Source organism: Lepisosteus platostomus, chromosome 7 (genome assembly GCF_059453375.1).
Source record: "Lepisosteus platostomus isolate fLepPlt1 chromosome 7, fLepPlt1.hap1, whole genome shotgun sequence".
Taxonomy (NCBI): Eukaryota; Metazoa; Chordata; class Actinopteri; order Semionotiformes; family Lepisosteidae; genus Lepisosteus; species Lepisosteus platostomus.
Genome location: NC_142617.1, coordinates 33332889 through 33358162, shown reverse-complemented (window position 1 = coordinate 33358162; position 25274 = coordinate 33332889). Strand labels below are relative to the sequence as shown.

Below are 25274 nucleotides of genomic sequence, written 5' to 3'. Positions count from 1 at the left end.
TGTCGTGCAATGTGAAAAATGTGACTTGCAGTGGTCTGTAGATGGGCTTGGTTTGGCCGTTTTTTCTTCTCTTGATCGAAACGGAAATAGTTGCCTCGCTTGCTGACTTAGTGTTGTGGGCTTTTGTCAACTGCACAAACTGCTGTCTTGACCACACAGGCCGCCCACAGTTTTATTTTTTTATTGAAGGCAGTGCTCTTTTTCTTCTTAAGAGCAAGAGGTGGAGGTGTAAAGCTGCGGCAGTGTTGTTGGTGTGAGCTGGAGGCTTGTTGCTAGGTGTGTCGAGGTTGGAGGACAGAAGGAAGTGTTTACCTGCCAGGCACGGGTCCCACAAGGCCTGCTCCCCCCCCCAAGCTGCAGCCGTCTGCTTCCCTAAACAAAGCCCAAGCTGGCTTTTGTCTGAATTTGACTGTTTGGGAAGGGGGGAGAGTGCTGCTCTTCATTGGTTTGTGGCCTCTGTCTGTTTTGGTGTTTATTGTGATCCTAATGTTGAGAAGGGGACACTCCTTTATTTGGAGAACAACAAATATATTTGTTCTCTTCTTTCTCTGTAGAGCTCCTTCATTTGCTTTTGTCCCTGATGTTTCTCAGTAGATGTCATAGATCTCACAACTTATTTTGACTTACTTTGACCAAGGTTGTTTGCGTTATTGTACTGTACCTGGTGAATTTTGGCCTCTTTTAATCTGAAATTCAAGTTTTGCATGTTTGCACTTTTCTGCTTTGTTGTGTAAGTTTTGTTTTTGATTAGAATTAGTGGTTTAATGTGCAGAACCTCAGAAGTGCAGTTGCAAGGAGCTGTTAGAATTGGCCCTTTTACCATCATATACTGCGTATACTGAATGTAGTTCAAGCAGGGAGCTGCGTCAGCATGCGTAGGCTGCAAAGGAACAAGTAAAGGTTTATTCCATGCTGAAAAGAGAAGAAAAGTACCAACATTTCAGCTGTGGAAAAGTGCGTTTCTTCTCTTTTCAGCATGGACTAAGCCTTTACTTGTTTCTGTATGTATTTATGTTTGTAAGTGTGTTTATATCAATTTCTTTATTTCCTAGAAGGATTAATTGATAGGTATTACTTTTCCTTGAAAAAAATCAGAAGATTGAATCAGAAGATAACTCCTTTGCATGAGATCTAGATTGGTGGAGAATTTTTCTTAGATAACAGACCCTTGACTTCAAATACCACAGGCTAGCTCGAAGTGTTCCGATCCCACCCAGAGCAGAGTTGTCTGACCTGTGGGTCCTTGTCCCTGTGGTTCTACCAACACGTTACCTATATGTGGGTGTGAACTTCCAGGCACTGCTGATGCCTCCTCTCTGCTTATTTGGGAGCAAATGGTCCAGCTCAAGAGGAGGCCTGCAGATGTGTACCGCAGCTCCTGCATGTTGTAAGCTTTGGATTGGCAGTTTCGTCATATGTGGTAGAAGTTTTTTTTTAATGACTTAATATTGTGGAATGCGTTCATCTGATTACTGGATAGAGTTTGGGTAGAAGAACTTCATGGGAATTCATTGAGAGACTAAACTCATTCTTTGTCAGCTGTTGAGATGTGAAAGTGTGTAGAATTGATTTGTATACCAACGGGGGCTATTTCAGTCAGCTGTCACCCAAAATGACTGATGTAATAAAATTAGTGTGTTGCTGCGACTATTTTTCATTGTAGTTTGTTTTAAATCACGCCACCCCTTCAGATGACGCACAGTTTTGTAAATGTCTTTCACAGAACTTAATTTAGTTCAAATCAGAACTACTGATTGTACGCTGCTGTGGACAGTGGAGTAAAAAAAAATTATAAATAAATCATTTGATGGCACTAACAGAGTGCTGAACAGTCTTTTTTCCTAATAGATGATGCAACAAAGCGCACTTGCAGAATCTGTAGAATTCTGATTTCAACCCACAAATTGTTCTCACGATGGCCTGTACAAGGACTATATTAGCATTTCATTAAAAAAAAGGCTAAAGGAAAACACTTTGGTTAAAATGGGGAGTGTGCTCTTCCCGTGAGAAATTTTTTTATTTTTTTCTTAATGCACGGGCAAAGAGGACCTTTATATTATGGAATAGTCTTGATCTTCCTCAAAATTAACCTCACCAAGTCTCTTGGAAAGGATCCCTCCAGAAAGTGATTGCAGATGCATGTGTCCGTGATGTCAGAGACCTTGTACTGTTGTCGCCTGTAAAACCATCCAGCCACCGTGGGGCTTCTATTGCCCCTTCACAGTTGTCATATTGCTAGAGGTATCAGTCTCTAGGACCAGACTGGTCCTGAGTACTGTACTACTATTCCTGGTAGAAGTCCAGGGGATGATCAGGGATGGATTTTCTTCCTTGTCATGTTCCCAGCGAATGTAATTAATTTTTTTTACTGGGCACACATTCAGTTCTTGATCCATCTTTTCATCTGTATGTAAAGCTGTTGTCCGAGTAAAAGTTGCCATGCTTTTTTTTGATGGCATTAGTTTGCCACTCGCGTGTCCTAAATGACGATTTGTCTTTGAATTGTGAATTTTTAGTCCTCTGAATTGTTGTATAGGTTTTATTTTCTGCATGCTGCATTTATTGGTGATGTGCTGTGTTTTAGAGGGGGGGGGGGGTTATCAAGGTTTTTTGTGTTTTGTCTCTTGAATTATGATGTAAATAGGACAGAAGAAACAAAAAAAGTTAGCTTTGTACCACTGTCCATGTGTCTATTAATTACAGAAAGCTCTGAATTTCAAAATATATATTTTTATGTAATGTAGCATTTAAATTATACTCGTGTAACCTGACTTCAGAAATATAAACCTTAACGGTGAAGTTTACATGTAGCGTAACATGACAGAACCCCTAGACCCTGAGTTTATCAGTAGAAATTAAATGTTAGTCGTGGCTATTCTGCAGTTGAGCTTGCTCCGCGGGTGCTATTTGAATATAAAACAAAAACAAGCGACGGAATCTGCAAAGTGAACCTGCTTTAGCTTTGCCGCTTTTCTTGGAATTCGAGACTCCAAATGAAGTTTCATGTCTGTGGCAAATAGGTAGGTGGAGCTGGTGCCAGGTTGTCTGTTCAGGATGATATTGTTGGACTCCACTGATCTTATCCCCTGTGTTGTGTTTCAGGACTGGCAGCCTCCGTTCGCATGTGATGTTGATAAACTTCATTTCACCCCTCGGATCCAGAGGCTCAATGAACTAGAGGTAATTTTTAACTTGGGAAGGTTTGTTCTAGTTTCTGTTCAATACTTCATCCAGGTTGGAAGCTTTCTGCTGTCTCACTACGACTCGCGCACTGAGGAATGAGGACCTCAGTCGTCCAGCAGGAGGTCCTGTGCGCATGTACTCCTCTGCCATTTGTCCTTCGATGTGCTCCCATGGTGCCTTAGAGGCAAGCTGGCACTGATTGGTGAATTCTCTCACTGATATAACTGCAAGCCCACAGGTGCTGGGAGTCACTGTTGTGTGATGAGCAGAGGAAAACCAGGCTGGACCCAATTCATTCTGATCCCCAACAGCTACCAAGCCAGTTGTGTGCAGCACCCCATGGAGCCCTTGTTATAATTAACTAACAACTATGACCATAGTGCTTAAACATCTGAGTGCCTTTACTGACTGAACCACTCAGGATCCCCTATAACAAGAGAGCCCATCTCCAGTCCTATGGGGCTCCTGTCCAGCAGGTCTTATTGGCATTTTAAAATCTCCAGTTTCTGTAAAACAAGAAAATGGCTTCAGTTTGTCCATGTAAGCATACAGTGAGTTCAATTAAGTCATATATTGGGCAGAGGCGCATAACTCAGGTCTCTGGATCTTTCCACCCGGACCCTTGGTTACTTAATGTAGCACAGCATTACTTTCTTACATGTACTTATCTGTAATTTCTTCCATCTGAGGAAGTAATAGCAGATCTGTTTGTATGGGGATGGCTGGTGCTTACAGGCTACAGCATGATGCGTCTCATCACTTCCAGCCAGGGAGTCTATTGTACCCACAACAATACTGGAGCCTAGTCAGAAGAGAGCACCTGTCAAGCTGGGTCAAAGGTGCTGGCTAGACTTATAGATCAGCAGAAATCATGATTACATTAGAGTAGGAGCTTTGCATATCAAGTGATAACATGTAGAAAATTTAAAATTCATGTACTCAATTTAAATTATTATTGTGGTTTGTTTAATTACTTCATGAAATCTGTTTTTGCATGTTGTGTCTCACTTAGCAGTTTAAGGGACTGTTGAGTGTGTTGGGTTAAAATAATTTGCTTTTAATTTTCTTCTTTAGGCCCAGACCAGAGTAAAGCTCAATTTCCTTGATCAGATTGCAAAATTCTGGGAGCTCCAGGGGTGCACATTAAAAATTCCACATGTAGAAAGGAAGATTTTGGATTTATACCAACTGAACAAGGTAAGAACACCTTGTACAACTTCCATTTGAGTGATGTTAATGACATGCTATAAGGTTAAAAAAAAGTAGAAAGCAACGTTACTTCTCTCTAAAATTGATTTGAATTAACTTGTGAACATAATACTTCAGCATAAGTAATGCATGGAAGTTGTGAATGTAATATATCTGTTGCTGATGTTAGAATATTCATAAAGTGTTATTTCCTAACTGCAGCATTATGTTTAAGAATTTTAATCTGTGCAAAATGACCTTCACTGAATTCAATTTCAAATTGTCTGTGGATATGTTTTAGCAATAATCCTGAAGTGTTTTAAACATTTTTAACAAAAGGTGATAGACTGTGTTAGCCTAGCTGCAAGACCAAGTCTGAACTCATGAAATGCAATTGGCTCGAGAAGTGTCGACTGTTTCGAGATCTCTGATGTCCTGTTGGGGAAAACAAGGAGGTTTTCCTGAGTGTGTCACTGGTTTTCCTGAGAGCGTTGCACGCCTCTGTGTAGCGAATGGCAAGATGCGGCAAGCTCTTGCATCACGGTGCCTGTGGGCGATGGTGCATGGGAGGCCTGTGCTTGCAGACAGATTTACAGCCTGTGTGCTTTTGTTTTGTAGCTGGTGGCTGATGAAGGGGGCTTTGACGCTGTGTGTAAAGAGAGAAGATGGACCAAGATAGCACTGAGGATGGGTTTCGCCCCTGGCAAGGCTGTGGGCTCTCATTTGCGTGCCCACTACGAGCGAATTCTCTACCCTTACAACCTGTTCCAGGCTGGAGCCAACCTTCTGGTGAGTGATGAAAGCCTGTGGGAACCCGCTTCCTCTCTCCTCTCCTCATTAGGGCGGAGGTTCCTTTTGGATTAGCAGATGGTGCTCTGAGCTTTTCAGATGAGCTAACTCGCCTGTTGAGATTGAAGCTGTAAATTCAAGGTGTATTGATTTCTTTCTTACGCGCAGGAGACCATTTATACAATAGGAAGCAGAGCAAGTTGGGGCATAGCTCTGAAAATAACAATGCCTTTAAAATGCCATTTGTTTTTATCTGAATGTAGTTGTGTGTAAAGAATGTTGATCTTTTAGCCTGTCTAAAACTGTACATTTTGTGTTTTCACAAGTTTAATGGTGGCACAGAAAACCACTGACTAGTCTTCCAGCGACAGAAAGATGTCTTGTTTGAATGTGGAAGAAATAACTATTAAATAAGATTAAGTTTGTTCTAGAAAATTGAAATTACACCTGTAAAATATCAGCATGTGCAAGTGTCTTTTTTAAGTAGAGAAGTGTGTAATACTAGAAGATATCTCAATAATTGCTACCATCTGATCTAAAAATAAAAATGAAACCAGTCAGGCCTTTCGGTGGTCTATGAGTGACCTACATTTTAGAGGTCACATACGTTATTGAGTAACTCTCCTAGTTCTCTTTTGCATTAGGTGCCTTAGCAGTTTATTGGCAGTTCCAGATCTGGATATATCCTAATTCCTAAGTCAGAGGACTCTGAAGTGTACAGCAGTGGTTGTAACAAACTGAGTGATGACAAGGCTACTATTGAGTATTTCGCCACTTACTCTGAAACAGATGCAATTAGAGGACCTGCAAATATACTAATATCTTAGCAGCCTCTTTTTTTTTTTCCTTCAGGCGGCAGAATTTTTAATGAAGACTTGATTGCTTCTATATTTTTTATTTCCTCTTTTCTTTGTGCATTATATCGTCTTGACATTTGAAAGCTTGGGGCCCATCTGGTTTGTGTGGCTGACAGCTCCTCCCTTCTGAAGTGCATGCTTTCATCCTCCAGTCGCTCTGCTCAATACCCTCTGCACCCTTGTCAGACAGTGATCTCAGTTGTCCTGCTATCTGTGGTGAAAGACATTCAGCCTTCTGAGCTGACAACTGCCATAACCAGCTTCCCTGTCTTTAACAAGCAGAAGCGCTGCTCTCAGCCACTCCAAAGAGAGGCCTGCATTTCATCAGGCTTGCTTAATATAGAGTGCTGTTTTAAGAACTGCTGCCACATGGTAGGCTTTTTTAATTGACAATGCAGATACCTGGTATTCATGCCAAAAGGTAAAACAAGCACTGAAGCACAAAATCAAATATATAATTAAAACATAATCACCTTTTGTTTTTCAATATTTGTTGAAGTCTACTTTTAATGTTTAAACAAAATGTATATTAAGATATTAATTCCATGTAACAGGATAGTGGCAATATGCAAAACCTACAGCTTGTCAACTGAACGTGTTAGAAAATGCTTTAACGTAACCTTTAAAATGCACTTAAGAACAGGTCGCACATCAAAAGCAAATATGGGGGAGTTTGAGTGCATATATCTACACTTCATACTGTCCTTGAGGTTTTTTTTTTACTTTTATGATGCAAAACATTTGCTAGCCCTGTTGTTCCTTTATTTTCTGAAACACATCAGTGTTTATCCGAACTCTTAACAACTGAGCATTAAACTATGATAAGTTTATAGTCTCGATCTTGTTTTGCGAGCTCAGCTTATGAAACTTTGAGGTGCTCACTTTTTTATGTTTACAGCTTTTCTAAGCTTATCTGTTCCTTATTTAGTCCTATTAATTAAATCCTTGTGGAGAAGACACCTATTTTTTTTGGTCAGTGAGGTAGTTGTCTAATGTCAGGTTGTTTTGTGTCTTCGTTTTCCAGTGTGTACAGAAGCCAACGCTGATGAACGACACGAAGGACAGAGAGTACAAGCCCCATGACCTGGCCCAGAGGCAGTCTTTCCAGCCTGTGGAGTCCTGCACCCCCGCCCGCAGGGCCAAGCGGATGAGAGCTGAGGTGAAGACCCTTGATCAGAGCTTCATGAACGTCTCAGTGGAGCTCCTCCTCAAGTTACCCTTATTACCTCTCGTAGGGATCACGCCCATCACAAACAAGTCTTATCTTTGGAAAAACTAGTGGAATTCCGAAAAAAATGATAGCTGCTTGCAGTATTAAAAGCCTGTTAAAAAAGCTTAGCTTTTTTAATGCAAATAAAAGGCACAACCTCATCCATTCAGTGGGGTTAAATCAGTTGATTGTGCTCTTAGTAAGGGATCTGGTGCTGTCCCCTGTTCTTGTGAAAGGCTATGTGAGGATTCTTTTCTCCTCCATTGAGTTGTTGGAAGTCATCATGGTTTATGGATGTTTTGCAGGACTGGAGGACTACTACAAGACTACAGAACAGTACATTTTCTTGGAGAAACACATTTTGTCATGCTGCTGAGCTGACTTACAACCCCTCTTTCTTTCCTCCTTCAAGGGAAACTGTGTGAAGACTGAGCCTGGAGAAACTGGCGACAGCAGACCCAACCTGAGAAGGAGGATGGGTTCTGTTGTTGTGAAGAATGAGCCAGGTAATCGCCGTTCTTTTCTTTAACTTACAGTTAATGACTTGCTTGAGATTATGTGGTTGTAGGTGAAGGTTTAGATACACCGCTATGATAAATAAGATAGATATGTCGGGGTTGGTTGTGGTTTGTCAAATTGTAATTGAACAGAAGGTCAGTTTTGTAAAGAATGTGAAAAGGAAATCTCATTCTTCCTTTGACCCATCTGGAAAACAAATGTTATGAAATGAAAACCATGGGCTTTCTGTAGCTCATTTCAAGCTGTGCACAGCCTTGGTCCTTACTTCACAAGCCGTTAACCTCACTATAAAAGTGTTGCCATGCAAGGAATTGTGGTGGAATTCAAGTGCAGCCCTGTGCTGTATAATTTGTGTGATTCGTCATAAGGAACAGTCAAGTTACTTCTGTGAACGTACCTAAGTAACACTAGGAAAGGTATTTCTGCCTTTATAAAAAACGTACAGTTTCGTAATCCACTCCATCATACACTTCCACTGCTTGATGCTTTTCAGTGTTGATAACTGCACATAGTAAGCTTGATGGCTGCAGGAAATGTGTTTAGTTTGTAGTGAAGTTGTGGCATCGCAAAACAATTTTTAAATGTCTCCAGGCGGTGGCAACCAAGGAGATCCATAGTCCAGTGCCTTTTTTTCTGGAAGTGTTCACACTTGGTTTGGTTTGTTTTGACTGTATTTCCAAACTAAACAAACCACAACCAGTTGGGAAGTACAACATGAGCTCAAAAGCGATTTGGTTCTTTTCCGATCTTCCTTTATTGAAGCTGAACTGGGGCCTTTTCGGTAAATTTTTTTTTTTGGGGTCGCATGAACTCAGTTTGGTTTGTTTTGTGCAATACGAATGCACTGTGATTTTGTGCCCCCTTTTCAATGAAACCACACTGGAAATGTGGTTTGGACAATGATGTTGGGGTAATCATTATGTAATTCTGTGATTATTTTTTTGTGACTGGTAAGTGTGCTTCAATGCCAGCACAAAAAGACACATTAGGGCAATGTTTTTGCACAGCTTTGCAGTCATCTTCAACAATGATTTTCATTCAAAGAGCTATACCATTTTTTCATTGTTCAGCAGTATCCCAGGATGCAGTGTTTTTTTTTACCCAGTCTACTTTTGACATGGAAGTATGAAAGTAAACAAAATCTTGGTCCACAAAAAAATGTGCTTAACTGGTGAGAGGAACTTCGTCCTCTTTGACATTGACACAGTTTATTTTATACGCGTTTAGTATTCTGTATGTTTATCTCACAGATGTTTCCAAGTGAATTGAGCTTGGTTCATGCAGAACTCTGCTTTTCCTTCTGCCTCAGTAGTTTTAAGAATTGGGAAGAGAAACAGCCAATTCATCAAATCATGTGGTCAGGAGTTGTCCACCACTGAACTAACTAATCAGCATGAGGAGCTGTGAATGATTATGGGTTTGCTGTTTCCTAAACCACAGGGTGTCTGGTTTTCATCTCGGTTTTCCTCCATTTCTTATTTGAATGAATTACTTGGTCAGTTGTCTGTTTTTTTTCAATCTTGAAAAACGGAGGGGTTAATGGCACTGGAAACCTGCAGCCTTATTTATATCCAGAGCTGGTTTCAGTCACCTCATTGTACAGCATACAGATCTGCTAATCAATAAATCACCAATTCATAAGGAACTACGTGCCCTGTGCTAGCTGTTTCAGAGCTGCGTTGTCTTTTCACAGAGAAAGAGATTCCTGTGATGGTGAAACAGGAGCCCATTGAAAAGGAGCTGATAACTGAGCCAGAAAAAGCAAAGCTGCGGAATAAAAAATATCTCCCAGCAGTGAGTATAGTAAGTGGGGGACTTCTTGATCCATTGTTGTGACATGCAGATCTCTATCTGGCAAGGTAACAGTTTAGATTTCTTCCCCTACCTTTAAATATATCTAAATCGCTGTGTTTCAAGCAGTGGTCTAAGAAACAAGAAGACTTTATAAAGTGTGCTCTTCCCATTACCCCATTTAGTTGCTGAAGGAATGGTGTAGATGGTATGATTTTCCTGTCCCTTGAAGTTCCAAAAATAAGTGGAAATTCTTCTAAATGCTAGATAATAGATCCTTGTAATATTGGCGTTTGTTGCCATGAGTCCTATCTGTTGATCTCCCCATATCTACTTTAAGTGTGTGCAGCTGACTAAGTTGTAGGATGTTATACAAGAACTGAAATTGATTTTTTTATGACACTTTTAACAGATTTTGATGTTTTAGGGCTGTCTTACTACCTATCTTAGTGTGTCTTGTTTATTAGTTGGTATTTCCCATCTCTGTCACATTCTGGATCAAAACAGGGCTTTGTTTCTTACCTGTATGTATATTTGTGTAACCCATTGGTGTTCTGTGTGTTTGATCAGTCAGTGCCTAGGAGGTATGTTAGATATGAGACACTTAGGCTTCTCTACTCTGTAACCAGGTGGACCTGTATGTCTGTCTGGTTTGCGGCAGTGGAAATGACGAAGACCGTCTCTTGCTCTGCGATGGCTGTGATGACAGCTACCACACTTTCTGTCTGATCCCACCCCTCCACGATGTTCCCAAGGGAGACTGGAGGTGTCCCAAGTGCCTGGCTCAGGTAATGAGTGCCCTTTCTAAAATTAAAGCAATTATCAGGTGTCCTTCAGTGAGTTAACATGCCCCAGAGGAACAGAAAGCAGCAGAAGTGTCTGCAGGAGAAAGAATACTACAGGATTCTGGCTCCGTTTAATGATCTGATCATTTAAAACGGATCTCTCCTTGAGAGTGGAGGTGTTTTGTTTTATGTTCCAATTTAAGGTGTATAGATGTCCGTTCACTGTGTGTCCACTGAGGAGCTCAGTAAGCTTAGCATTAAGGAGAATGAAAGTCTACATTTTTCAAATCAAAGTTTATTTATCAAATGCACAACAGTACAGCGTGCAGCAGTAGTTGCTCTTTTTTTTTAATGAACAAGGGTCATTCCATCCAACCACGAAAGGGAGTTTTGTTGCACAGCCATGCCAGATTTTGGCTTTGAATCTCACCTGAGGGACTTTTAAAATTAAAATTACTCATCAGTTATTAGCTCACGAGGCCCCAAAACATCCAGGTAATTTTTCTAGCACATTTTCAGAACGTTGTACAGCAGCACTGTTTTAACTTGTATATAATGACTAACCTGCTATTTGTATTAAGAAGGTAGAATGTTTTAATCCATAATACACAGCATTCTGACCCCCAGGGTTTACAAGGTTGTCCCATATTTTGCCTCTGTTCACTTCCACAGGGAACCTCTTTAAAGGGGAGTGCTCAGGGGGGATGAGATTAAAGAATCCTGACAGGTTTTCTGTCAATGGAAAAATACACCTCTAAGCCCCTTGAGCTCTCAAGATTGTGAAGTATCATGTTTTATTTCTCACTTTCTGTGGTGAGCATGACACGCACACTGTTCCCAGCCAGCGGTAACTAAAGCCGTTTCCTTAGAATTAGAAGGAGATGCAAATTGGAACTTGTAGGTTTTTATTTTGTCTTTAAAGTAGAATGGGTAGTTATTGTCCTTTCAAGATTCCCTAGATATTCAGTTTAAGACATAAGAGAAATGAGTTTCTGACTTTCCTGAGAAATGCTGTTTGACCACACTCTTTTAGAGTGCCTCCCAGTCCTGTGTGTGACAGGCCGTGAAAGGAGTCAGTGTCTTGTGACTGCCAAAGGCTGTGTTCTCTATAACATACTGGTAGGTTAACTGGCTTCTGGGAAAATTGGCCCTGGTGTGTGCGTGTCTGTATCTGTGTGTACTGTGATGGACAGGCATCCCGTTCGGGATGTATCCTGCCTTGCGCCCACTGCTTGCTGGGATAGACTCCGGCTGCCCTGTGACCCTGAATTGGAAGACGCAGTTAGAAAATGGATGATTACCCTAAAGGCAGTACATAACGTACTATCTTTTCAACTTTTGCTCATAGGAGTGCAGCAAGCCCCAGGAAGCATTTGGGTTTGAGCAGGCATACAGAGACTACACCCTGCGTGCCTTTGGAGAGATGGCCGACTCGTTCAAGTCGGATTACTTCAACATGCCAGTTCATGTAAGTATGGATACCCTCTCATGAGTGAGGCATGATTCATGTTTATTACTGTTCTGTTTAACTGAACGTTATTTTAAATCCTGATGCTAAAAAAAAAAAGTCAAATGCTTTTTAAAGCCAAGAATATTTAGTTTTCACCTTGTGGTTTATCTGTTTCTGAATTCAATAACCTGTTGCTCTGCTACTGTTACAGATGGTGCCAACCGAACTGGTGGAGAAGGAGTTCTGGCGTTTGGTGAGCACCATTGAAGAGGATGTCACTGTGGAATACGGAGCAGATATCGCATCCAAGGAATTTGGCAGTGGTTTCCCTATCAAGGATGGCCGGTTCAAAGTTGCCCCTGAAGATGAGGTGCGGAGATTACTGAAACTGAGATTTAGTGTTGCGTAATGAGGTAGAATACAATAAAGTGGAATAGTTTTGATCAGTGGTTCTCTGTCCTGGTCCTGAGGGACTGCTGTAGGTAGGACCAATTGGACCCTTAATTTCTTGTGTTAATTGAAGCAGGTAATGAATCTGCTTGCTTTTTTTGTGCACTCAGCTCTTCGCTTCAGCACATGGAACTTCAGGTAGTCTCTCCATAACTTTAATCCCTTATTCTGACACTGACACTTAATTGGCAGTCAGTTCAAGATGAAGAGAGATCAGTGGGCATGATAATGTACCAAATTCTCCCACAATAAGTATTTGTTAAAGTCCAGTGTGTTACATTTCAGCTAGCACACCTGAATGAGCAGGGTTAATACCACTTACAAACCCAATAAAGCATTTTAGGAGCTCAGAAGGTTTTTAAAAAGGACAGCTAAAATAGAAAACTGAAATTAATCCTCTGTTAAGAAGTTTGCAGGAAGAAAAAAGCAGAAGACAGTGTTTCTCTGGGTTCAGCATTGAGAACCGCTGGTCTGGATATGTCATATTGTTCTTAATTAGTCCTTCTTTAAGTACAATCCTGTGCGTAATCAGCACAGGGAATTTAATTTAAAATGGGCTGTGCTGCTTTCTTTTGATTAAATATGGCATTAGGTATGTGATTGTCTTAAGTGGGCAGCGATCTCAGCCCCTTAGATGTCTGGAGTGTGTGACTGAACACCTTACTCTCTGTTCAGGATTACCTCAGCTGTGGCTGGAACCTGAACAACATGCCAGTGATGAATCCCTCTGTCCTTACTCATGTCACTGCTGACATCTGTGGGATGAAATTACCCTGGCTGTATGTGGGGATGTGCTTTTCTTCCTTCTGCTGGCACATTGAGGACCACTGGAGCTACTCCATTAACTACCTGCACTGGTATGCGACGTCACTTCACTGATTTAGTTATTTTGCAGCTCTCAATGTCAAAAGCAGCAGGTATTGTTTTTGTTTGTGTTAAATATTTAATAATTTTAAGCACTATTTGAAGCTTGAATTGTAATTAGGTATACACAGCATAGGAAAGTGACTTTGATAATTGGTTTAATATGTACCTCAAGGGGTTTGCTTTCAGACTCCACTCAGCTATAGTGTTATGTAATTGATAAGTATTTGTTCTTCCCTAAATTTCCATCATCAGTTATTAATACTTTAAATTTAAATCAGGACTGAAGTTGAGGTGAGGTAAAGTTTTGACTTGTCTGGAAGTACCTGAATATTACCATGGCTTGGACTCTCTGATCACTGAACAATTTTTTTAAAGTATACAGTCAATTGTGTTTGGTCCCTAGCTCTTTTAAACATGTTCTTTATTTTTCTCTGCAAAGTCTTCACAATTTGTTTTTACTTCTGTACTATAATACTGTAAAATATGTAGTTAAGTCAGTGAGCAGTGGCTTTACTTACCTTATTGTTTCAGGGGTGAGCCAAAAACGTGGTATGGAGCTCCAGGGTATGCAGCTGAACAGCTGGAGGATGTGATGAAGAAGCTCGCCCCAGAGCTCTTTGAGTCCCAGCCCGACCTGCTGCATCAGCTCGTCACCATCATGAACCCCAACACACTCATGGCCCACGGAGTGCCAGTAAGTGCACTTGTGCTACACACCCCTCTTTTCAGCTAGAGACTGTCTTGCGTTTCCTTACCCCAACTTAAATGGGCCAGACATGGACCCTGCAGGGTTTCAGGTTCGCTTTCCTGCTCCGATTCTAATGACTTTTTTGGATCACAATTACAGGCACCCATCTCTTAGTGAGTTGCTAGTTGAAATACACCACCAGGACTCCAGCACTCAAGGACAGAAATAGAAATTTACCGAGGCATATACTGGAAGGGTTCCTACTACCTTTGAAAAAAATACCTACAGTGCCTTGCGAAAGTATTCGGCCCCCTTGAACTTTTCAACCTTTTGCCACATTTCAGGCTTCAAACATAAAGATATAAATTTTGTATTTTATGTGAAGAATCACCAACAAGTGGGACACAATTGTGAAGTGGAACGAAATCTATTGGATTTTTGAAACTTTTTTAACTAATAAAAAAATGAAAAGTGGGGCGTGCAAAATTATTCGGCCCCCTTGCGTTAATACTTTGTAGAGCCACCTTTTGCTGCGATTACAGCTGCAAGTCGCTTGGGGTATGTCTCTATCAGTTTTGCACATCGAGAGACTGAAATTCTTGCCCATTCTTCCTTGCAAAACAGCTCGAGCTCAGTGAGGTTGGATGGAGAGCGTTTGTGAACAGCAGTTTTCAGCTCTTTCCACAGATTCTCGATTGGATTCAGGTCTGGACTTTGACTTGGCCATTCAAACACCTGGATACGTTTATTTGTGAACCATTCCTTTGTAGATTTTGCTGTATGTTTGGGATCATTGTCTTGTTGGAAGATAAATCTCCGTCCCAGTTTCAGGTCTTTTGCAGACTCCAACAGGTTTTCATCCAAAATGGTCCTGTATTTGGCTGCATCCATCTTCCCCTCAATTTTAACCATCTTCCCTGTCCCTGCTGAAGAAAAGCAGGCCCAAACCATGATGCTGCCACCACCATGTTTGACAGTGGGGATGGTGTGTTGAGGGTGATGAGCTGTGTTGCTTTTACGCCAAACATATCGTTTTGCATTGTGGCCAAAAAGTTTGATTTTGGTTTCATCTGACCAGAGCACCTTCTTCCACATGTTTGGGGTGTCTCCCAGGTGGCTTGTGGCAAACTTTAGACGAGACTTTTTATGGATATCTTTGAGAAATGGCTTTCTTCTTGCCACTCTTCCATAAAGGCCAGATTTGTGCAGTGTAAGACTGATTGTTGTCCTATGGACAGACTCTCCCACCTCAGCTGTAGTTGTCTGCAGTTCATCCAGAGTGATCATGGGCCTCTTGGCTGCATCTCTGATCAGTCTTCTCCTTGTCTGAGCTGAAAGTTTAGAGGGACGGCCAGGTCTTGGTAGATTTGCAGTGGTCTGATACTCCTTCCATTTCAAGATGATCGCTTGCACAGTGCTCCTTGGGATGTTTGAAGCTCGGGAAATCTTTTTGTATCCAAATCCGGCTTTAAACTTCTCCACAACAGTATTACGGACCTGCCTGGTGTGTTCCTTGGTCTTCATGATGCTCTCTGCGCTTTCAACAGAACCTTGAGAATCACAGAGCAGGTGCATTTATACAGAGACTTGATTACACACAGGTGGATTCTATTTATCACCATCAGTCATTTAGGACAACATTGGATCATTCAGAGATCCTCGCTGAACTTCTGGAGTGAGTTTGCTGCACTGAAAGTAAAGGGGCCGAATAATTTTGCACGCCCCACTTTTCATTTTTTTATTAGTTAAAAAAGTTTCAAAAATCCAATAGATTTCGTTCCACTTCACAATTGTGTCCCACTTGTTGGTGATTCTTCACATAAAATAAAAAATTTATATCTTTATGTTTGAAGCCTGAAATGTGGCAAAAGGTTGAAAAGTTCAAGGGGGCCGAATACTTTCGCAAGGCACTGTATATGTATGTCTGAGTAGGGGGGAAAAATGATCTTGTGTTAAATGTAAGGTATGGTACGTCCTCTTTACCATGGATATTTGTTTTTTCTTTATCTTGGGCAAAAGCGGGAACTATATCTTGGAAGTAAACCAGTAACTGTAAAATCAGGATATCATGTGATATGGGGTGGGGAAGAGGTAATTTATCAGCTCTTTTTCTTAAAAGAACCTACCAAGTTAGAATATACCATCCTTCCCTCATAGGTACCAGGGTTGGCTTTTCTTTTGTGAGTTATGTCCAAAGGGACTTTTGGTGCAAAACTGTTCTGGAAGGCCCTGACGATGGGTATGGGTGGAGTTGGGATGAAGGATAGTTGTATTCTGAACCATCAGTTGCAGCTCCTCCTTTTTTGTTCTTATTTATGGTCTGGCTGCAATCAAAATTGTTACAGTAGGTGTGGTCAGGTGTTCTCTCAAGAATCATCTGTATCTCAATTCTTTTTTTTGTTTTGTTTTTTAGAGGGTTTTTATTGCAACCAGTCTGCCACATGCAGTGATGGTAATTGAATTGAAAATACCCATAAACAGAGGTGTTGGGGTTACCTGGGTCCGGGGCTAAGAGTCTGCAGCTAACCTGAAATTGCTCAAACTGCTGTCCTATGGGTGTCTTCAGTTATGTTGTCTGTGATCCCAAGGACAGTGTTGGTTTTTAAAGCTGTACAGCCTGGGTGCGTGTACCTCTGGTTACGTACATATACAAGCTTTATTTTCCTTCTGAGGTGTGAATATCTCCTGTATGGAAATAACTTAAATCAGGTTTTTGGTAAAATTCTCTCTTTTTTTTAATACCGTCCTTGTGTTTTCTTTTAGATTTATAGAACCAATCAGTGTGCAGGCGAGTTCGTGATCACCTTTCCTAGAGCCTACCATAGTGGGTTCAATCAGGGCTTTAACTTCGCAGAGGCTGTCAATTTCTGTACTGTGGACTGGGTAAGACTTGTCTTAATTTTCGTTACAAAGGTAAAAGACCTAATCCCAACATCGATAGCAAAAATATAAATCTTTAACAGATTGTTGTTGGTAGGCTCGAAGTAATTTTGTGTTGACAAAAATGTTTCTAATGTGAGCACCGAGCTGAGTCCACCTGTGTTTCAGGTGCCGCTGGGCCGGCAGTGTGTGGACCATTACCGTCTCCTCCACCGGTACTGCGTCTTCTCCCACGATGAGCTGATCTGCAAAATAGCCTCCAAAGCCGATGCCCTTGATGTGGTCTTGGCCTCTGCCGTTCAGAAGGACATGGCTGTCATGATAAAAGCGGAGCGGGCGATGCGCGAGGAAGTCAGGAATATGGTGAGGGGCCTCTGAAAGCAAAATCCCTTACAGGACTTATCCTCCAGAATATATTACACTTCAGGTGCAGGACTTCATCAACTGAATTTGTAAGTCTGTTTAGAATGTTCTCTTTTCAGCACTGTTCATCTACAGCTAGTTAATATTCTCATTCCTGTAATTCATCGCGACAGTTTGCTCTTAAGCAAGCACTAAAAAGTATTAATTGTATAAAGATTACAGACAACTCGGAAGTTGCAGTGGGAGGTTTGTGGGGACGCAACCTGTTACTTGATGAAAGGATATTGAATTCCCGCAGGGGGTGGTTAAGTCGGAGAGGGAGGAATATGATCTCCTCCCAGACGACGAACGACAATGTGCCATATGTAGGACCACCTGCTTCCTGTCTGCTGTCACCTGCCCCTGCAGCCCTGGAAGCCTTGTGTGTCTCTACCACTTTAAGGACCTCTGCTGCTGCCCTGTGCAGAACTACACACTGAAGTATGTTGTCAGCTTCCGCCTCATTTATTTTATCCAGAGGATTGAAGATGGTTTTTTGGTCTGTTTTGTCTGTGCATTATACCCTTAAAATGCTACTGAATCCACCACAGCGAAGCTTATGTCAATCAGTTATGTTTCCAGAGCAGGGTTTTTTCAGTTATTGGTATGTCTCATAATTGTCACTGGCTGGATATTTATTGAGGTTCATTCTCAATCAATCCCTGTTTTGTACCCCTGCAAAATAGACTTAGTTTTTTCAGCCTCTTGGCAAAATTGACACCATTAAAAATAGAACCAGTATTGCAGCTTGATGTGCAATGTTAGATCCCCCAGTATGTTCAAAACCAAGTCTCATTTGTAAGGCAAGTTTGTGTATCGCATGTAATTTGGCCTCTGAAACATAAAACGTGATGCTTTCAGCTCCCGCTGTTTGTTACGTATTTGCTAAACCTTTGCTTTCCATACTTTGTGTGACAGGTATCGATATACACTGGATGACTTGTATCCAATGATGAATGCCATAAAGCTGCGTGCAGAATCCTACGATGATTGGGCCTGTCATGTGACCGAGTTACTGGAAGCTAAAATGGACAAGAAGAGAAGTGAGTTGTCAGTGTTCATCCCTGTAGTCCATTAATGTGGATTGTTTAGTCATTTTCAATTCTACTCCCAACACGAGTCCCTGGATAAATTTAAAAGAACTGGTTATTTTTAGCAACATTGTTTCCCCAACTGGGTCTAGCTTTTTTGATAAGAGGTTATTTGAATCCATTTTCTTTTTAAAATTTTACCTTTTGGATTGTTTTTGCATCTAAAACATTTGCCAGTCTCAAAAGGAGTTTATACCTCATGGACATTTACTTATTAATTGTTACCTAAAAAACATGCAGCAGAAGCAAGTGTTCTATCTTTTGTGGTTTTCCAGGTGTTAAAACACTGGTGTTAAGTAAGGTCAGTAAAAGATATGAAGCCGATGGGGCTAACATTTAGAGACAAAAGTGTGAAATTAAGGGCATTTGAAATGAGAAGAATCGGTCACGGTGAGCATCCTGTTATAAAAACAGGCCAGTTGGCTGAACATTGCAGTTTTCTAATGTGTGTCTTTTGTTAAATAACAGGTCTAGATGAGTTTCGTTCCTTGATAGAGGAATCTGAGATGAAGAGGTTTCCAGACAATGATCTCCTGCGCCACCTGCGTCTGGTGACTCAGGATGCAGAGAAGTGTGCCTCTGTGGCACAGCAGCTGCTAAATGGAAAAAGGCAAACCAGGTAACCATGTCAGATCACACTAGATCACCTGGTTTAAATGTAGTTAAGAGCAGTGTTGTATCCCTGTTTCCCCCTCCTTCCCATCTGAACCTTCCCAGAATTCATTGTCTCCTTCATTTTTCTTTAGACCAAGTGAACTAACACCAGTGCTGGAACCCTTCATTGTTAATTGTGTTGAGAAAAATTAGTGTTATTATTTTAGGTTTTTAAGCGTCGCTTTCTGTATGGGGAAGAGCAGATCAATAAATGTGGCACTGTGAATGGAAAATAAATTAAAAGTATGTAGATTGTGTTGCTGAGTGGTTAAAGTGTGAATTCATGATCTCAGAATTTCTAAGATTTAGAAGTGGCGAGCAAAATAGTAAGACGGGTCACTAGATTAAGAAAATCCTTTGGTTTAAGACAAATCCAGAAAGTCATGTTGAAAAGTGCTAATTATCTGGAATCAATAATTCAAATGGACACCAAATTGGACACATGATAGATGAAATAAATTATTTGATCTGCGTTGCCAGTATCAAACAGAAGTTAATCTGGTTAACCAAGAATGACAATAAAGCTCCGATATTATTTTAGGTTTATCGTTTTAATAAAAGCAGGCAAGTGTGCGGGAGTGGAGTACAACTGACTGTAAAAGCAGTTGAGTGAACGTTAGTGTAAATGGTAGTTGTGAGTGATGAAGTGATTTAAGGCAAAGTGGGCTGCGCAAGAAAGCATGGTTAAAGGTTAACTTGAAACCTTATGGAAACATTCTAAACAGTGTTTCTTGTGACTTGTTTGTGTTAGGTGGATTTGTTTGACAAAATATTGTGTAAATTGCCCTTCTGTGCAAAGATTTGTAACTAGAGTGATAGTTGGGGTTGTTTTTCAAATTCATTTTTACTTCCAGATTTTGGTCACAAAAAATGTCTCATTATTTGAACAGTTAATTGATGCCTCTGCTTTTAAATATATTTAGTTATAATAATGTATTAATTAAATAATGTAATTAATTGCATTTACAGAGGCAGGAAATCTGTTGAACATTTGAATGCAAATGATAGAGGGCTTGAACTGAGGTCCCGCCTCTGTAAATGCAGTGATTTTCTTGGTCATTTTAATAAAGTTTTAAAACTAAACTTCTAAGGTATATTTTGTATCCAAATAATTTGGCACATTTTAAAAAGTATTTCACTGTGATATTCCTATGTACACTATAATGTTTTCTAATTACACCAGCCTGTTTAATCCCCTTTGCTAGCAAGGTTGCTGTGTTCTACTTCATTAAACCCTGATCTCACATTTAACTGATTGTTGCACTTGGGCAGAAGGCCATAGCCATTATTGTTACATTATACGTGACATCAGTACATGATTTAAAACCAGAGGCATCAATTGTTCAAATAATGAGAGAGAGAAAATTTTTGTGAACAAATGTGGAAGTAAAAATGAATTGGAAAAACATCCTCATCTTTATCAAGTTTCTTTCCCACTCTCCACTTGGAAAGGTTTGTCTGTTGAATCTTCCAACATGATGAATTTTGTGTCAAAAAGTAGCACTTGTTAAGAAAAATGTTATAAAACGAGCTCCGTCCATTCTTGGATGAAGCATGGAGTCCCTTCGCTGTTACCCGCATTAGGAGCAGAACTGTTTTTAAGAAGGAATTGAACTGTCCTGGCATCTGTGGACAGTGTTGCTGCGTCCTTGTCCTGACGAGTGTGTGAATCTCAGGTATCGCTCCTGCAGAGGGAAATCTCAGAACCAGCTCACGGTGGACGAGCTGCAGGCCTTCGTCAGGCAACTCTACACCCTGCCCTGCACCATCAGCCAGGCCCCCTTGCTGAAGGTATGCCGAGGGGGGCTTAGAGGAAGGCCATTGTGTCTTGCAAGGACACAGAATGAAATGTGAGGCCATGTCAAGCAGACCCTGTTTCTGGAGGAAAATGTAGCTTCCTTAGAATGAAGGGGTAAATCAGCTACATTTAGTGCCAAAGCTGCATTTCTAGATGCATCATCTGAAGAAAAACATATTTTTCCAGGATTTTTGGGGGGTTTCATTTTTTAATTTGATTATTTTGTAATTTTGTCAGTAGTTTTTTATATATATATACTGTTCAGTTTAACACATGCAAACTTCAGTCTTAAATGTCAGTACATTGGAGGAGTCCTCCTGCTTGAGAAAGCGAATTCTCAGACCTGAATTAAATTCTGCTTGTTTGCACAAGAGTCATGGGTTTGATGCTGAATGGGGTGTCCTCTCTGTGAAAACCTTCCAGTGTTTCCATGGGTTTTTTCTGTATGCTTCAGCTTCCTTCTGCCCTCCAAACATATGCTGGCAAGACAAATTGTCTTAATTATCCCTGTGTGCTTGGTCATACATGTTCCCTGTGATAGACAGGTGACAGGTGTAGTCCTGTCTTGAACCCTGTGTTGCTGCTATAGGATCCAGGTTGCCATAATCCTTACCTTTCCCAATGATGGATGGATGGCATTAAGTTCTAGGTTTCAGCTAACCAGCTCCATCACACTGAAACACATAGAACTGTATGTGCCTTTTTAGGGATACCACCACTTAACATACTGTATGTCTTGTTCAGAGTATTCTGTGTTTCCCAGCAGTGTGGATGCTGGTTCAGAATGAAATCTAGTTACAGGACTATTTTATTAGCAATACATTCAACGCAATGATGGCTGGATAAAGTTGCCTGATGCTCTTTTTTCCTTTTTCTATTTTGTTCATGTTTTAGGGACTGATTTTGATTGGTCATAATCTGCTCAGACTCTTATTTTATACATTAATTTGCTTGTACCGCAGGCACTTTTAGCTGCTGCTGTAAAAATGTATTCTGTTTTGTGTCGGCAGCTTAACATCTGAAAAGGTAATTGCACGTGCGATCGCACAGCATTTGTCTTCAAAGGTCATCCTGTCAGACAGCTTACCTGGTCCCGAAATATGTGTGTGCGTGTTCACAGGACCTCCTCAGTCGGGTGGAGGACTTCCAGCAGCACAGTGAGAAGGTACTGAACGAGGATACACCCAAAGCCTCGGAGATCCAGCGCCTCCTGGACGTGAGCTTTGATTTTGATGTAGAGCTGCCCGAGTTGCCGCTACTGCGGGAGAGACTGGAACAGGCGCGCTGGTTGGAGGGGGTGCAGGAGGCCTCCGCCGAGCCCTCCAGCCTGACTCTGGACACCATGCGGAGGCTCATCGACCAGGGTGTGGGCCTGAGCCCCCACCCCTCGGTGGAGAAGGCCATGGCGCGTCTGCAGGAGCTGCTCACTGTCTCCGAGCACTGGGAGGACAAGGCCCACAGCCTGATCAAGGCCAGGTGAGGGTCCAGCAACAGGGATGTCTGATTTGTTGCCAAGAAGTCAGAGTAACCTGGGTGTTGCCTTGCCTTCAGAAAGAACACTTTCCAGTGTCATATTTGTTTTGAGTAATTGTTTTTTTTTATTAATAGATGTTTGCAGACTCGTAATAGTGCATGAAGAAAGCACGGCTATAGTATCGGAACTTGCTAAAGAAAATCCTGTTTACACCAGACATTAAAATAGAAAGATGTGTGTTGCTGCTTGGACTGAGTCCAGCCCTTTCTCAGAAATACATTGGTATCCATTGTTGTTTGTGCATTGGCGAAGATTGTTGACTTGCTTTTACCGTGATCAAAGTATCAGCGTGCTGTTATTAATTTTTGCAAAACAGTGTTTTGTCCGTGTTCCTGATGATGCTTCATTTCAATTACAGCTAGTGCAAAATGCTGCTGCTAGACTTTTCAACAAGACCAACAAAAAGTGAGCATGTCACTCTAGTTCTGACATCATTCCATTAGCTCCCAGTGCATTTATAATCGGTGTCACCCTTCAGCCGAAAAAGCTTTTAATGGCATGGCTCCTACTATTGTTGCACATTTATTGGCTTCATAACTTCTAGGCTATTGTTTGTCTTTTGGTTTTATATATATATATTCGTACCACATCTTCCTAGAGCTGGATTGTGCATGATATTGCCATCTGGATATGGAGTGCCTCCTCCTTTGTGACTCCAGTATGTCTCATCGTCTGAAGGGTGTCCATTCAGGTTGTACTCCTAATGGACTAGAGGCTGTCCAGAGCCATGCAGACCTGTCTAAGGAAACCTGGGGCTGGCTGGCACCAGACCCCACCCCACATCTGTACACACTTTCCTTCCTAAGCTGGGGGTCCTGTGGGGCCTAACAGTGCGAGTGGTGTTGTCCTCTGGAGGCACAGAACTCCTGCCATTTTCTTTCAGGGATTACAGTGTGAAACCAGTGTGCCACGTGGCAGAGCCGACATGTGAAGGCCTTCTAGACATGTCTCAGCTCAGTGCAGGGTATTGCAAACAATACATTGTATCGGGTAATAAGAGACTTACTTTGATTTGAAGTCACTTTAATTGGGAATTGTAGGAAGTGGAAGAGTGTCTCAACTTACAATGGTGGTATCTGGCTGGATAGAACCTGTTTAATTTTCCATTGCATTTATTTAAAAGGCTGCTAGAAATGCTTAGTTACAAAACTTAATGTAAAACAAAGATGTTTTAAAGGAAACAGCATGGTGACAGACTACTTTGAAAGAGGCAGACATTAATCGGAGAGGAATTTTCTTTCATGGCTTACTGATATGAGAAAAGCTCAAAACAGGTATGTCTAAATTCTTAGGTGTGTGCTTATGCTAGGCCTGCCCTGTTGAGGTTAAGAGAGACTTTGTCATCGAGAAAACCTCTTTTTTTTCATAGGCGTATTAAATAGGCTTACTCTCAGGAATGAAACTTTATTAGGAAACACTTTCAGTGTGATCAGCGACTACAGATTTGTTTATTTTGGCATCACATGAAACAAAATCCTACTGCTTCTTTTACTACAGCTGATTGGCTATTTATGCCTCATAAAACACCATTTTTTTTCCAAACTTCATGTTCAGAGCATATTGTACTGCAGTAATGTGTTACCAGGGGTGTTACTGGTGCTCAAGGTAATAAACTCAGTATCCTCAAAAAAACTTGAGCAAACTTTAACTTCATTACAGTTCGACACCAGACTTTATATTAATGCTTCAAAGGTGAAAGGCATGAAGGCATGCAGTTCAGTAAGGTTTGTAACAGTTTTTTATTTAGTAATAAAGTGCCACTTACACTTTTGTAAGTACAACAGATTCTCAGTCTAAACCGATTAAATTAAGGTCCGTGCTGTACTGTCTTAGTCCCTCAGTTGGCTATTTAGTGAGTGGGGGAAAAATTATTCATACTTTGCCTACGTAACCGCCTAGTTTTGTTAGCAAGCCATGGAACTTCTGTGGAATACTTGAATAACTAATCCCTTGTGTGTGACAGAATGTGCACTCCTGCTCTTTTACACCTGCAAAGCTGCAGCTTGGCATGATCGAGAATATGGACAGTGAGGAATGTCATTTCGTCATTATTAATGTTGGGCACTGCAGCCCATGGTGAGAGGTTTTTAACTTTCAACCAGTTTGGAAATCTACAAACCGGGCTTATGATCTTGCTTAAATGTTAAGCACGTGCTTGTTTCATGCTTTAGTTTAAAACAGATTGGCATTAATTAGTCATTTCAGTGCTTTCATTGCATTTTGTTGGATAAGCTGTTCAGATTCATCACGCTTGCCTCTATTTGTAACGTTATTGACACATAAGACAGGTTGCAAATGAGTAGAGGCCATTCAGCCCATCTAGCCCATTTGGATTTAAGTAGCTAGATTGATCTCATTCAGCCATTTCTTAAATGAATCCAGGCTGTCTGTTTCCACAGCGAGGACGGCTTGTCCTAGATTCCCATAACCCTACTGAGCAAAGAAGTTCCTCTTGTTCTTGTTTCCTTTCCATCGTCTTGTTTGTGTTTCACTGTTGGTTTTGAAAAGGTCCGCCAGGAAGTTTTTGACAGAGCCTTTGAAGATTTTGAATACTTGTCAAGTCCCCTCGTTGTCCCCTCTGTTCTGTGACTGCTGTTGCTGCGGTTTTATGTGACAAAATATGATCGGCACTGCTTGGTGTAAATCATATCCAAAAAAGTGTGATAGCCAGCAATTCTGTGGGACACAGCTGTTTGAGTACGAGACCTTAACCGTTAGTTTAGGATAGTCACCACGTAGGTGAATTGTCTCAGTTGCTGAGACAGCCGTGATAATGTGAAGCCTGGTGATACATTTGTGAGGGGTTCAGGACTGACGCATATCTTATGAAAAGCTGCTTGAAAAGTTAATCCGCCATTGATACACAGCAGAAAATGTGCAAGGGTTGCATTTAGAGTTCAGGGCTACTTCCTGAGAGATTAACAGGATCAAATGATTGTAAGAGTATTTTGCTCACTGTTGCTGTGTGTAGGTCGGCACTTCATGACTAGAGCTGCATAGATTTGGTGTTTCTCTTGTTTTAAAGTTGGTTCAACTTGAAGCTTGAAACTCATGTTGCATCTACTAGATGCTACTCTTAATAATAATAATAATAATAATTGCTTACATTTATATAGCGCTTTTCTGGACACTCCACTC

The 25274-nt window shown here is 41.1% G+C and overlaps 1 protein-coding gene across 3 annotated transcripts in view; it reads left to right on the top strand.

Moving 5' to 3' along the window:
* Nucleotides 1–25274, top strand: part of kdm5ba (lysine demethylase 5Ba) — a 44818-nt gene that overhangs the window by 9842 nt on the left and 9702 nt on the right. Inside the window, exons 2-19 of one of the 3 annotated variants that reach the window (XM_088639913.1) lie at nt 3103–3180; nt 4258–4380; nt 4990–5160; nt 7042–7176; nt 7640–7733; nt 9440–9549; nt 10167–10325; nt 11671–11790; nt 11984–12142; nt 12898–13079; nt 13621–13783; nt 16541–16660; nt 16826–17020; nt 17319–17500; nt 17978–18102; nt 18619–18769; nt 20496–20595; nt 21723–22078. In XM_088639913.1, the coding sequence (XP_088496039.1) occupies nt 3103–3180; nt 4258–4380; nt 4990–5160; nt 7042–7176; nt 7640–7733; nt 9440–9549; nt 10167–10325; nt 11671–11790; nt 11984–12142; nt 12898–13079; nt 13621–13783; nt 16541–16660; nt 16826–17020; nt 17319–17500; nt 17978–18102; nt 18619–18769; nt 20496–20595; nt 21723–22078 (2723 nt within the window). Of the gene's footprint in view, nt 1–3102; nt 3181–4257; nt 4381–4989; nt 5161–7041; nt 7177–7639; nt 7734–9439; nt 9550–10166; nt 10326–11670; nt 11791–11983; nt 12143–12897; nt 13080–13620; nt 13784–16540; nt 16661–16825; nt 17021–17318; nt 17501–17977; nt 18103–18618; nt 18770–20480; nt 20596–21722; nt 22079–25274 lie in introns of all 3 variants that reach the window. The other 2 variants (XM_088639911.1, XM_088639912.1) reach the window with 2 other exon arrangements.